The sequence below is a fragment of the Rattus norvegicus genome, chromosome 8 (assembly GCF_036323735.1).
Source record: "Rattus norvegicus strain BN/NHsdMcwi chromosome 8, GRCr8, whole genome shotgun sequence".
Taxonomy (NCBI): Eukaryota; Metazoa; Chordata; class Mammalia; order Rodentia; family Muridae; genus Rattus; species Rattus norvegicus.
Genome location: NC_086026.1, coordinates 70,011,098 through 70,024,333, shown reverse-complemented (window position 1 = coordinate 70,024,333; position 13,236 = coordinate 70,011,098). Strand labels below are relative to the sequence as shown.

The window sequence follows — 13,236 nt, the reverse complement described above, 5'->3', positions numbered from 1 at the left end:
TTCTGTCATTCTAATTCTCCTGGGTGCATCTCTGCATCCTTATTGCTTCTCTAGTTATACCTTGAAATTAACTCTTTAGAAAGCAAACTCTTATTTAATAATCTGATTTTCAATCTTAAGTAGTAATTGCCTTTTTGTCTTCTAGAAGTTATGCACCACACTTTCCATAAACTTTACAGTTTTTTGATTCCTGATGCTGTGTTTTCCTTATGTTTCCTATAAACTTCAAGTGTAGACATAGCAGTTCTTTTCTTTACACCTTGGTGTTTCTGCCCAGTCTTCCTATGGTGATTTTTTTCTGTAGAAGTTAGTGGTTTTGATAGTCAGACACAACAAAACGTGAGTTACTCTGGGTCTCCCTGACAGCTTAGTGAGGAGCCCTAGAGGTCTGCACACCAGGCTCCACTTTTGTCAAGTTGTTTTTTTTTTTTTTTTTTTTTTTTTTTTTTGACCCAGCTTGTAATGTAAGTTTCAGGTCCATATTCAAATACAGGAAGGCCATAAATTATGAGATAGAGGTACTGAGTCATTTTCCTCATACTGATTAAAGTGGTGCTTCTAGAGTCTAAGGGAGAAACTCCCTAGTTAGCATCAGCACCCATTTTCTAGTCTGATTTTTAATGCCTCCTTGAGTTTTTTTTCTGGGTGAGATTATAACAGTATATTATGAAAATCGGATTAGAAAAGCAGGATACAGCTAGATTGATTGATGTCAATTGCCATAGAAAGGGTAGGAAACTGGAAAAGCAGCTAAGAATATTAATGCCTTTCTGAAACACGAGCAGACGTATGGTGAGAACGATGTGTAGATGGCTTAGTAGTTACAGCCTTGGATAACACATGTGTGTCTGTCGCAAAGAGAAGGCTGTAGCAGGTAACTTGGAATTAATTTAGTCTTTTAATGAATACTGTTTTCTCTTTTTTTCTGTTCTCAAACATGCTCTATAAATTCATTTATAACTTTTCAAATTGAAATAATTTCTGCTATGCATATTGTACTCTGACTTTTTTAAATAACAGAAACAAGAATAAAGGTGGTTTTCTTCCAGTCCTCTTTGCCCTGTTTGCTGCATTGCCACACCCTGTGTCTTCACCTTGCTTCCTCCTTATTCCTCTGTAGGAAGAGTCACTAAGAATAGCCCGAGTAATAGACATTCTACACAGGCAGATTGCTGAGTCATGAGTAATGGATGCTCCATACAGGCAGTTTGCTGAGTCATCCAGTTCTGTTACAGAGTTAGGGAATATGGAGACCACTGTTAAGCAGAGGAGATGAGTTCATCTGCAAAGTCATAATTTTTTAGAAAAATCAGGATTTCTAATCCCCTCATCAGTCGTAGAGCTCATAATTTCAGTTCTATTTTCAGCAGTATTATATTTTAAAACTATGTTAAATGTCTTAAATCATACTTCAGAAGTTGTGGAATACAATTTCCAGTAGATTTTAAGTACAAGAAATGTAAGGTGATGAGCAATTAATGACGTGCTCTGTAAATATTTCTGTGGGTATTGGTATTTTCTTTCCCTGCTGATGTATATTAATATTTTAGCTGTGCTGCCATAGTTCTCTGTGTGAAAGAGTTACCTCCAAAAGAGATGTGTTGCAACTGTTGAGCCCTTGACAATAACATTGTCATGTTGGCTTTTCCTTAAAGAGAAAAGACTTGAGCATCCTGCCTCAGTGTAGTCTTGATTTGAGTTCTGAAGGTGAAGGCAGGATATTTATTGACAGCTACCCGAGGGAATCCAATACTTAATGTCAGCTCTGAAATCATATACATACAAGTAATGTTATAGCAGCTGAGCCAGTTGTATTTATACATTTAGGACTATATGCATGTAACAACAGTTAAAGAAAAAGAAGCTATGAATTTGAGGGGGATCCATGAGGGAAGGGGGAAATGATAATGACATTTAAGTTTCAAAACTTAAAAAATTTCTTTAAACAACAACAAAGACAACTTACAAAGTCTTAAAAAGAAAATAAAGATGTTTATAAAGAAACGGAGGCTTTAAGGGGCTGGGGAGACAGCTCTGTGGTTAAGAGCACTGGCTGCTGTGTTAGAGAACTCAGGTCAGTTTTCAGCACCCAGCTGGACGTTTATAACTGGCTGTAGCTCTCGTCCTGGGGATGCAATGCTCTTTTCTGGCCTTCAAGGATGGGCACGAGTTATGCACCTGGTCTGCAGAAGACAGAGCATTCATAGAGAAATAAATACAATAGAACAAAAAATTTGAATACTCTATAAAAACAAGGCCTTAATGTAGGCCTTTTAATGCTCAGTTAAAATCAATACATTTTTGATATAGCAGACTCAGATTATTAGACACAGTAAATGAGTTTTTTCAAAGTTAGTCTTGGACCACTGTGTTGAACTTCAGTAAGTTTTTGTTTGTTTGTTTTTCTGGAATTAAAACTAACTTATTTATGTTTTAATTGAGGGTTCAGATGTTGATACCAAAGCTCCCCTGAATGTAGTAACTTTGCCTCTCTATGGTCAGAACTTCACATGATCTGTTCTATCTGTCTCTAGAGCTGTCCCTCCCAGGACCCTCTGTGCTTGTCTGAGGGAGGCTGTGTGAGCTTGCCCTTGATCCCTGCCATGTGGACATTACCAGGTTACTCTTTATCTCTCTGGGTGGCGAATCCTGCTAACACAGTCTTACAGAATTTCTGTTTCTGAAGTATTTCTTCTTGTTAGAAGGGCCATACCTTAGTAGTTTCTAACAGGTCTTTTCCTAAAGAAATTCATGCCTAGATAATTTATGACAAATATTTTTTTATCTGTTATAATATTATAATTTTGCTATGAAAATATATCTTAAAGTTTTTAGGAAAATTAAAAAACAGTCATTTTCTCTTGATGTTAAATTTGGAACAACAAAAGCATTGTGGGTAATTATTCTACTTTTTGAAGTCCTGGAAAGGCTAAGAAGTGGTTATTGAGATATATGTAAACTATATTCAGATTTTTAGTTTTCTTTTTTGTGAATATTTTTTTAACTATTAAGAAATGATAGTTAATGGTTTTGAAAACTTGGTAAGCTTCTGCCAAAATTCGTTTCATAAAAAAAGGTAGATATAAAACTTATACTTTAGTCAAAAAACCCTTAATATGTCCCTAAAATTAATTTGAGTTTGTACTTTAATTTCAAAACAATTGTCTTACAAGGAGTGTGCATGCTCTGCCTGTGGCATGGAGAGACAGTAAGACTACAGTAACTCTCAGGATCTGTGTGCACTGCCTGCAGTCCCCAGTGGGGTGCCAGCAGTGCTTGTGCCCAGGTGGAACCAGGAGGAGTCTGGGGGTGAGAGAGTGGAGAGAGGGCTTTCAGGTTGGCTCTGACTTTTGTTTCTGGAGAGATACAAAAGCAGCATCCATTTCCTGTGGGAAACAAGGTCCTGTGAAGCCTGCCCTCCTCCTTCTTGTGGGAAAGTAAAAAAAGAGATGGCTTAAGAGATGATTCTAGAAGTTTGCCAATTTACACAGCCCATCATTCACGAGGGAAGATCGGTCTGCTGTCCTGTTTTCTACACTTTTACTTCTACCATGGAAAGATATAGAAACTACTTCCTTACTTTTATGGATCAGGGTTTTCAGAGAAGCCTAAGAATGACAGTTACTACAGAAGGAAGACACTGTACTGGAAATGAAATGGTTTTACATAGGAACTACCAGAGTCTGGAATATCCTGTCCCAGCCTCTGAGATTGTGTGGCCATCCTGCCAGGCCACCCTCCACCTTCCAGCCCACCTTCACCCTGATATCCCACTTTCTACTCTACCCTCCACCCTGACAACCCACTGTCCAATATACCAATCTACCCTTGTACTGCACTTGTAACAGCATCATCTGCTGTCTTCTCTCCGTTAAGTCAGATTACTTCCTTAGCAGAGGCTATTCCTCTAGTATTTTTTTTTTTGGAAGGTTTTTTTTGTTGTTGCTTTTTTGGGAGGGGGGTTGTGGTTGTTGTTTTGCCTAGTGAAATTGAGTGTATTTATTTTGTAATTTTTTCAGTCATCTGAGCCTAAATCTTTCAGAATTGGCTAAGAGCAACTTTTTTTTTTTTTTTTTTGGTTCTTTTTTTTCCGGAGCTGGAGACCGAACCCAGGGCCTTGCGCTTCCTAGGTAAGCGCTCTACCACTGAGCTAAATCCCCAGCCCCTAAGAGCAACTTTTAAAAATACTGCAGGAACATTTTTTAGCACATGCTTAAGCATACAGTCTAAACCTTCAGTCTGTGCCTAGATTAGGAGCTGACCTTACAGTGCCAGTGACATTATGATCTGCTTTTAGTTGGTGGTGGTTGTCCCTGTATTATGTCTTTATAACTGAGTGATCTATTAACAACAGTTTGAGAATAATGAGGCGAACAGCTTAGGAATTTGCATCAATGTTTGGAAAGCTTTTGAATGTCTCCTTTTAAAAAGTGACTTTGAACAAGCCCTGATCACACCGCCTGTGCTACAGTAAATGCTGAAGTAGCATCCTGGCATCCTTCCCAAAAGCACGCCGAAGGGAGCCAGCCGCAGTGATTCCTGCTTCCTCCACGGCTTTGTACCTTGCTAGCGCTGGTGCGGCTTGCTCTGCGGATGTGCTGACACCCTCCCACTCGCTTGTTCTGCTGCAGCAAAGAATGGATCTCCGAGTCCACTAGAGATGAGGGTGTAGCAAGGTTGCAGGAGGGGGAAAGACAGGAATATCTTCCAGCAGCTGAACAGGGAGGCATTTTAGTACGGTATTTTTTTCTTTCAACTGATAAATTTTTTCTTTCTGTTATTTTGTAGAGAGATGTGGATAATTTGCCCTGCCTCCAACGCCTCTTCCTCAGCTTCAACAATATAACTAGGTAGGTGGCAACTCCCGACTCATTACTAGATAACTTGTCTGTGTGGGCTCTAATGCGCTGAGATGTCAATGCTGGGGAGAGCGTTACTGTCTTGAAAGGTTTCATATTTGAAAATGGGGGACCGCCCATGACAAAGTTCTTTGTTGGGAAAAGGAAGCTCTTGTGTTTTCTGCCTCTGTTGCTAAAGATGATGCAGTTAGCAGAGTAGGCCTTTCTTTAGTTATGCTGGTGGGCTGCATGGAGCTGTCAGTGTGGATTTGCTGTCCTTTGTTTGACAGCTAGTGCTTTAGTCAGTTGAATTAGTTTCTTTCATAAATTATCATCGGCATTTTGTACCGCCACTGAGCAGTTTTGATAAAGCAGGCTATATTTGTCACTGAGCTGCATGGGAATTAGGCCGTGCCTGCCTTCTAAGTGAGTCTCTGCAGAGAATGGATGCTGCTGAGAAGGTCATGAGACTACACAAATGCACACATTTTGTTTTGCATGACATGTTGCCCAGTGTTAGTGTGGGAGGCTAGAGAACTGAAGCAGAGGCAGAGGCCGGCCCCTCAGAGCAGAAGGACCTCCTTCCCTACTCACTTTCCTTTCTCCTTCCCTCTGCCTCTGTTTGAACTTGACTTCCCCTCTGCTTTTTAGTTTCTCTTTAAGGCTGACAAGGATATCTATTAAGTTTAAACATATGGCTCTTCCTGGACCCCAGGGCTGTGCTCCTTAGGACCAGAAACCATGGTGTTCTGTGCATCTTTCTGGTCACATCTTTTCTCTCCCCAGCTCATACTGAAGTTTAACCTCACCTTCCTATCCTCTATCTCTAAAAGGAAACAGTTACCTCAAGATGGTGAATATTTTAAAGAGACAGGATTTCAGAAGAAATGTGCTTCCTTCTTTCTCCTTTTTTCTCCTCCATAGAGAAGCATGAAAGTTTCTGAAGGACTTTCTGTGTTCTCTCAGCCTGCCTCATGCTTTTCTAACTGCCCTGCTTTCACTTGTGTGCATGTCTCTCTCTCTCTCTCTCTCTCTCTCTCTCTCTCTCTCTCTCTCTGTGTGTGTGTGTGTGTGTGTGTGTGTGTGTAAGGGGGATGTGATTCTTTGGTTGGCATTGTTTTCTTTCGATTTCTACCTAATGGCTGGCAAAGCTCTGGAGAGAATACTCACTGTTGAAGCTGCTGTAAACCCTTTGATTCCCTGTCCAAGGGGAACTTGTTTCTTCTTGTTCGTGGGAGCAACGGTATTTGCTTATATAGAGTATGCTGCTCCTAGGCCCCAGGATACAAGCTCTCTGAACTCCTAAATTTTGGGCTTATAAGGAGTTTGCTTTGGTTGCTTATATACTAGAGGGCTTCCTTTCAAAGCCTAGAAGGGAGATTCACCTAGCCTGCAAAATATGATTGGTAGGTTTTTTTTTCCCTGAAAACAAACAAAGCACAATTTCCCAAGAAACTGAGGAATAAGTGAGGCAACATTACGAGGTTCTTGTCCACCCTCCACCCCACACCCCCAACTGCTTTCTGTGTATTTCTGCATAGGCTGAGCTTTAGAGTTTCTTTAGTGTTTGTTTCTACCTGATATGTTTGGGGGATAAAATTGATCTGTTGATCTGTACTGATATCTATGACACAGAGGTTTTGTATCATGAACACATTGGGTTTGGGGAAGAATAAAACTCTTGGAGAGCAAGCCTTGAAAACATTTGTGTGAACTTTACTTAAGGTAGAAGGATGTCAGTCAGCTGTGCTGCTGGCCCCTAGAGACTATTTTAATAACGACTCAGTGCATCTTCTGGACTCTATGCTCTGTTAAGAGAGCTCCCATGCTTTATAGTCCTGTGTTCCTGGGAAGCCAAGGTAACAGAGAGAAACAACAGAGGGAAGGCACATTTTATAGGAGCTTCTGGTCCTCTGCGGAGAGGAGAACTGCATCTGGCAAATGAAGAGAACCAGTGTATGGCCACGTAGAGGGGAAACCCACTGACCCTCTCTTGTGGGACCTCTTTAAGTTTTCACCAAGTTGTTGGACTCTTAATGGTCCATCAGCATCAACTCTTAGATGCCCTGTGGAAATATTGAAACTTCCAAAATGAGATTTCACTGTGGAATTCCCTCCACAACTAAGAAAAGCCATTGAGGCCAGGCACATGGCAAGGGTGCTGAATGGAGGCTTAGAGCGGCCATTGCATGAAGCTGGGAAGGGGAAGCATGGCTTGCCTTAAAGACCCCAAGATGTTGGAGATGCCAGAGCTGTGGGATACCTGCCGAGAAGAGCAGCTTACAGGGAGTGGAACTCTCCGGAGAGACAGAAGCGTGTTGCTGTCAACAAAGATGAAAAGAGTTGGAGATCTGCAAAATGTTTTGACATCATACAGATGCAAAGTTTGGAGTTTGCATAACTAATTCTCAGTCTTGCTTTGGTCCAGTTATTTCCTTACTATGCTCCTTTCTTACCATTTAGAGCTCTAATGTATATCCTATACTATCATATGTTGGAAGTGTGTGATCTGCTTTTTCATTTCGATTTTACAGGGGATTACAGTTAAGAGATTGCATGAATCTCTTGAATTTTGGACTTTTAAACATTGTTGAGACTGTACATATTATGGGGACTTTTGAAGTTGAAATAAATGCATTTTGCATTATGTTATGGCTGCAAGCTTAAGTGGGCCAGGGAGTTTAATGTGTAGCTTGAGTAGGAATAGCCCCCCTAGAGTCTTGTGTTTGAATGCTTGGCCCATAGGGAGTGACATTACTAGGAGGTGTGTCCTTACTGGAGTAGGTATGGCATTGTTGGAGGAAGTGTGTCATTATGAGGGTGGCCTTTGAGGTCTCATGCTCAAGCTAGGCCTAGTGTGGCATTCCCATTTTCTGCTTGTTGATCTGGATGTAGAACTCTCAGCTCTTTCTCCAGTACCATGTCTGCTTGTACGCTGTCATATTTCTTGCCATGACAATAATGGACTAAACCTCTGAACTATAAGCCAGCCCCAACTAAGTGTTTTCCTTCCTAAGAGTTGCCGTGGCTGTGGTGTCTCTTCACAGCAATGAAACCCTAAGCCAGTGAGGGATATCCATATTGTTTTGCAGCCAGACTCAAGGGCTCTTTTGTCTCACAGACCCGGAGTGCTATACTCACTAAGCAGTCTCTACACTCCCATCCTCTGTCACTAGCAACCTCCGTTCTACTCCGCCTCTGAACTTGATTGCTGGAGGGAGGTCCTTCACATGTATGAAACCCTGCACTGTTTGTACTTTTATGTGCAGCCTGTTTTACTTAGCATAATATACTCAAGGTCACCTATGTTGCTACATGTCAGAATTTCCTTCCTATGTTGAATACTCATGTATTCTTGACATAGTATAGAATATACCAGAAGAGGGAGTATTCAGAACAGACCTACATTTTCATTCTAGGTTTTTCCCCAGTGCCAAGATCTTATCCCACCTAGCCTCCTTAGAGACATCCTGTTTGTGTCCGCCTTCACCTTGGTAGTCACCTTTTCATTTCCTTTTCCTGTCAGAAGAACTGGAGATCATCTTGTACCTCTCAGATTAAACGACACTAAGAGTTCACACACTAAATGCAGCATTTGGAGTTACTTTTTGTGAATCCCAATTCCACAGCTCCCCCAGCCCTAATTCTGTAGTTTTAAATTCAGTTCAAGAATTCATAGGTAAAGCAGGAATTATACCTGACTTGAAAATATCACTGGTCTGTGTCCTGTAACCTCAGCTCAGAACACATGCAGGGATGCTACAACCAGCTTGGTTCTTCAGGACTAGGAAAAAAAGACAGAAGAGAAAATACCAGAGTCCACCTTACACTTTAAGGGAAATACTATTTCATACAGTTTTCTACTTTTGTACCTTTGGGGGCCAGAAGAGGGTATCAGGTCCCTCTGGAAGCGAAGTTGCAAGGAGTTGTGAGCCACCTAATGTGGGTACTGGGAACAGAACTTGAGTCTTTTCCAAGAGCATTTAAGAGCTTTTATCCACTGAGCCCTCTCTTTAGCCCCACTTTGTAAAAACATCTCTGCTCTTCTCAGCACTGTCTCTCTTTTTTTTTTTTTTTTTTGGTTCTTTTTTTCGGAGCTGGGGACCGAACCCAGGGCCTTGCGCTTCCTAGGCAAGCGCTCTGCCACTGAGCCAAATCCCCAACCCTAGCACTGTCTCTTTTTTAAACATACATTTATTTGTCTATTATTTATTATTGGGCAGGGTATGTGCTACAGCACCCGTGTAGAAGTCAGAGGACAACTTGCTGGGCTGGTTTTCTCCTCCCACTGTGTGGTCTTGGGTATTGAATTCAGGTTACCAGGCTTGGTGGCAGGTGCCTGCTGAGCCATCTCCTAGACTCTGACATTGAAACTTTTAATCTAGGCTTTGATTTTGTTTTTGGAGGAAGTAAAGCTACTAGAAAGAGTATAATGTGGCAAGAGAGGCAGCTAAGCGGTTAAGAGCACGAGCTGCTCCTACAGAAGATTCCAGTTTGATTCCCAGAACCCACATCTGTCTGTAAATTCACAACCATCTGTAACTTTAGTTCCAGGGTATCCAACATCCTCTTCTAACCTCTGCATGCCAGGCATACATGTAGTGTACACACGTGTGCAGACAAAGTACCCATAAACACAACATAAAAATACTTTTAAGGGAAATATTCTAATGGCTTCTGCTAGAAATTATAACCATCGGTGATCTCTCTTTCCCCCTATTTCTCCGTGTGTGTGTGTATGTGTGTGTGTGTGTGTGTGTGTGTGTGTGTGTGTGTGTGTGTATGTGTGTGTGTGTGTGTGTGTTGCTGGGGATGGACGGAGCTCAGAACCTGTACATGCCAGGCAAGTACAAGATTTCCCTCTATTATGGAAACCAATATCACTGTCATTCTTCTAGAACTGAATGGTGTAACATTGTCTGTAAATGTTTCTGGAGGTAAATAAGCACTAGAAGTCAATTTCTTTGTGTGTCTTCTACACTTCTTTCTGTTTTGTACAATAAAAACTTGGGTGCGGTTCTCTTTGAACTATTGACAGAATGTACTCACATTGTGTCTTCTTTTTTCCGGAGCTGGGGACCGAACCCAGGGCCTTGCGCTTCCTAGGCAAGCGCTCTACCACTGAGCTAAATCCTCAACCCACATTGTGTCTTCTAATTCACTAATTGGGTATGGAGTTGACTGCAGAGGAAAGCATCTACATGATGTGAGCAGAGAATAGCGGTTCATTCTTTGAGTTGTCCGGGAGCCCTGGAGACCAGGTGATCCCAGTTGCTGCAGCCATGTTTGAATAGGCCGTTGAGATGCTGACAGTGTGGCTTTTCCTTACAGCAGCTTCCTCCTGTGCTGCAAGTCTCCTCTTGCAACTATCAGAAATAGTTTTTTCTGAGGACAGTGTTTATAAGTCTTGCATTTTATTGAAGGGTCAGAGTTCACAAAGCAGGTATAGAAAAAAAAAAGAAAGGAAGGAAGGAAGGGAAAAAAAGGACAGGTGACTGTGTAAGCCAGTGGAGGGTCTGGGCACCTTTACAGGCTTGTTTATTCCCTTTTGTGGTTGTTGAAGAGGTGTGGTACCTCTAATGCACAGCACTACTGTTTTTGTTTTGTTTACAATTTCTATATGCCTTATTTTATTAAACTCTACTTCTGTCCTGTCTTATCTGTAGTTCTTTAAAACATTAATTCTGCTGGTTCAAAAGTACATTAAAAGGCTGCCCTGGCTATAGTGAGGCCTTCTGAAGCCGGGCGTGGCACTGAGCGTCCGTCTAGCCTCTCTGGAGAAAACCGTTGAGGTTAGTTATTCCACAGCTGTGTTTTCAGCCCAGCCATCACCTTTCTTCAGCAGGTACCATTTGTCAATTAGAGACTTCCTGAGACCTCTCAACCAGCTTATAAAGAAACACCCAGGATTTTGAAGTCACAGTGGATCTTCTAACTTATTCTATTGTAGTTATAAAGGGTCATTTTCACAAGTTCAAATAATTGAGGTGTTTTCCCCAAAGAAGCCTTCTTAAGCTAAAATTAAATGAAAGTCCTGATTGCTGGCTTTTTACACACCTTGCATCAGGCTGAATTCACACTTAAGCTGAGAGGCTGATAGCTATTCATGGCAATGAATTACCATAAGTGTATGTATTTATATTGTTTATTTAGAAAGAGGGTCTTGCTGTGTAGCATAGGCTAATCTTTAACTTGCCGTATAACCAAACTCCTCATTCCATGCCTCCTTGCCCTCCCCCACTGTCTACAAGAAGATATCCCGATCCCCCCAAACCCCCACTCCACCAGGGAATGATCCCCCCAAACCCCCACTCCACCAGGTCTCCCCATTCCCTGGGACCTCAAATCTAGAGGGTTAGGTGCATCTTCTCTCACTGAGGCCAGACCAGGCAGTCCTCTGTTGTATATGTGTTGGTGGCCTCATATCAGGTGCTGTATGCTCCCTAGTTGGTGACTTAGTGTCTGAGAGATCTTGGGATATTGACACAACTGTCAGAGAAAATTGAAAACATAAAAATCTCCAATCCAAAACATCCAGGAAATCCAGGACATAATGAGAAGACCAAATGTAAGAATAATAGGAATAGAGGAGAGCAAAAATTCCCAGCTCAAGGACCTGAAAACTTCTTCAACAAAATCATAGAAGAAAACTTCCCCAATCTAAAGAAAGAGATATCTATAAATGTACAAGAAGCCTATGGAATAGCAAATAGATTGGGCCAGAAAAGAAGATCCTCTCATTACATAATAATCAAAACACTAAATGCACAAAACAAAGAAAGAATTAACCAGATTTCTCACCATAGACTAAAAACCAGAAGATCCTGAGCAGAGGTCATACAGACCCTAAGAGAACACAAATGCCAGCCCAGGCTACTATACCCAGCAAAATTCTCAATCAACATAAATGGAGAAACCAAACTATTCCAGGACAAAACAAATTCAAACAATATCTATCTACGCATGCAGCCCTACAGAGGGGAGAGTGAGAGAGAGAGAGAGAGAGAGAGAGAGAGAGAGAGAGAGAGTGTGTGTGTGTGTGTGTGTGTGTGTGCGCGCGCGTGTGTGTCTGCGTCTGCATCTGCGTCTGTGTGTCTGTGATATAGATGTCCCCATTTGTGTCTGAGCAACCCACAAACACCTATTTTCTATACTTTGGCCAGTTTTGAATTCAGTGTTAACCTCTGTCTACTGAACAAAGAGCTTCTCTGCTGAGGTCTGAGAACTGTAGTGTGCATGGGTAGAGATCTGAATTTAGAGGGCAGATTGACACAATGTTCACTTAACAAAATATTAGTAGTGGGTTCACCCTTAAGGCCCATGAACTCTCCAACCATGTTCTTGCCAGTTATAGGCATATAACTTGCCAGTACTGTAGGCATACTTTCCCCCAACTGCCATAGAATGGACCTTAAATTCAGTAGGAATGTAATTGGTTACCCTCATAACACTGGGCCACTATTGCAACCATAGGCATGTCTTGCCATAGTTTATTCAGCTATAAAGAAAACTGAAATCATAAAATTGGCAGGTAAATTGATGGAACTTGAGAAAATTATACCGAATGAGATAACTCAGAACCAGAAAAACAAATGCTACATGTGTGGATTCCCAGCACTGAGTCTTTACATTCGATTACTTAACTTGGAGTACTCAGAGAATCCAGTGAAAATGGAGCACTGGTGGGCGTGGGAGGAGAAAAACCTTGAGGGAAGGTGTTAGAATAACAGCAAGACATTCGCAAAAGCCTTATGGAAACATACACTCTCTCTCTCTCTCTCTCTCTCTCTGTGTGTGTGTGTGTGTGTGTGTGTGTGTGTGTGTGTGTGTGTGAGAGAGAGAGAGAGAGAGAGAGAGAGAGAGAGAGAGAGAGAGAGAGAGAGATCTTGATTGCCTTACTCTGCTCAGGGGATAGTGTTCTTCCCAGAAGCTGTGGGTTGAATTAGTTAATGCAAAGGTTCTAGAAATTACATGAAAGTTTTTGTTGCCTATTCTTTTTTTTTTTTTTTTTTTTTTTTTTTTTTGGTCTTTTTTTCAGAGCTGGGGACCGAACCCAGGGCCTTGTGCTTCCTAGGCAAGCGCTCTACCACTGAGCTAAATCCCCAACCCCTTTGTTGCCTATTCTTAAAAGGAAGGCCCTTAAGCCTTAAAATTATTTGTGATTAATTGTTGGGCAGTGTTTTTCTTGGTTCAGAAACAAGAATAAGTAATTGAGGCCAAGATGTACTTATGATTTCCTTTTTAGTTTTTCTAACAAGGAGAAAGAAATTAAAAGTATATTCAGAAACAAATTTAAGGTATAAACCTATTAAATTCACAGTTTAAAAAGCAAACTCAAGAAACCTGCTAGAAACATCCCAAGTGGCTTACCTTCTCTAATGGTGTTTGTGCAGATGCA

The 13,236-nt window shown here is 41.4% G+C and overlaps 1 protein-coding gene across 11 annotated transcripts in view; it reads left to right on the top strand.

The window, feature by feature from the left end:
• Lrrc49 (leucine rich repeat containing 49) overlaps positions 1–13,236 on the top strand; it is a 107,618-nt gene that overhangs the window by 32,246 nt on the left and 62,136 nt on the right. For 10 of the 11 annotated variants that reach the window (XM_063265149.1, XM_063265147.1, XM_063265145.1 and 7 more), the window contains one exon: positions 4,789–4,850. The exons of the other annotated variant lie outside the window; for it this stretch is intronic. In XM_063265149.1, the coding sequence (XP_063121219.1) occupies positions 4,789–4,850 (62 nt within the window). The remainder of the gene's footprint in view (positions 1–4,788; positions 4,851–13,236) is intronic. 11 annotated transcript variants of the gene reach the window in all.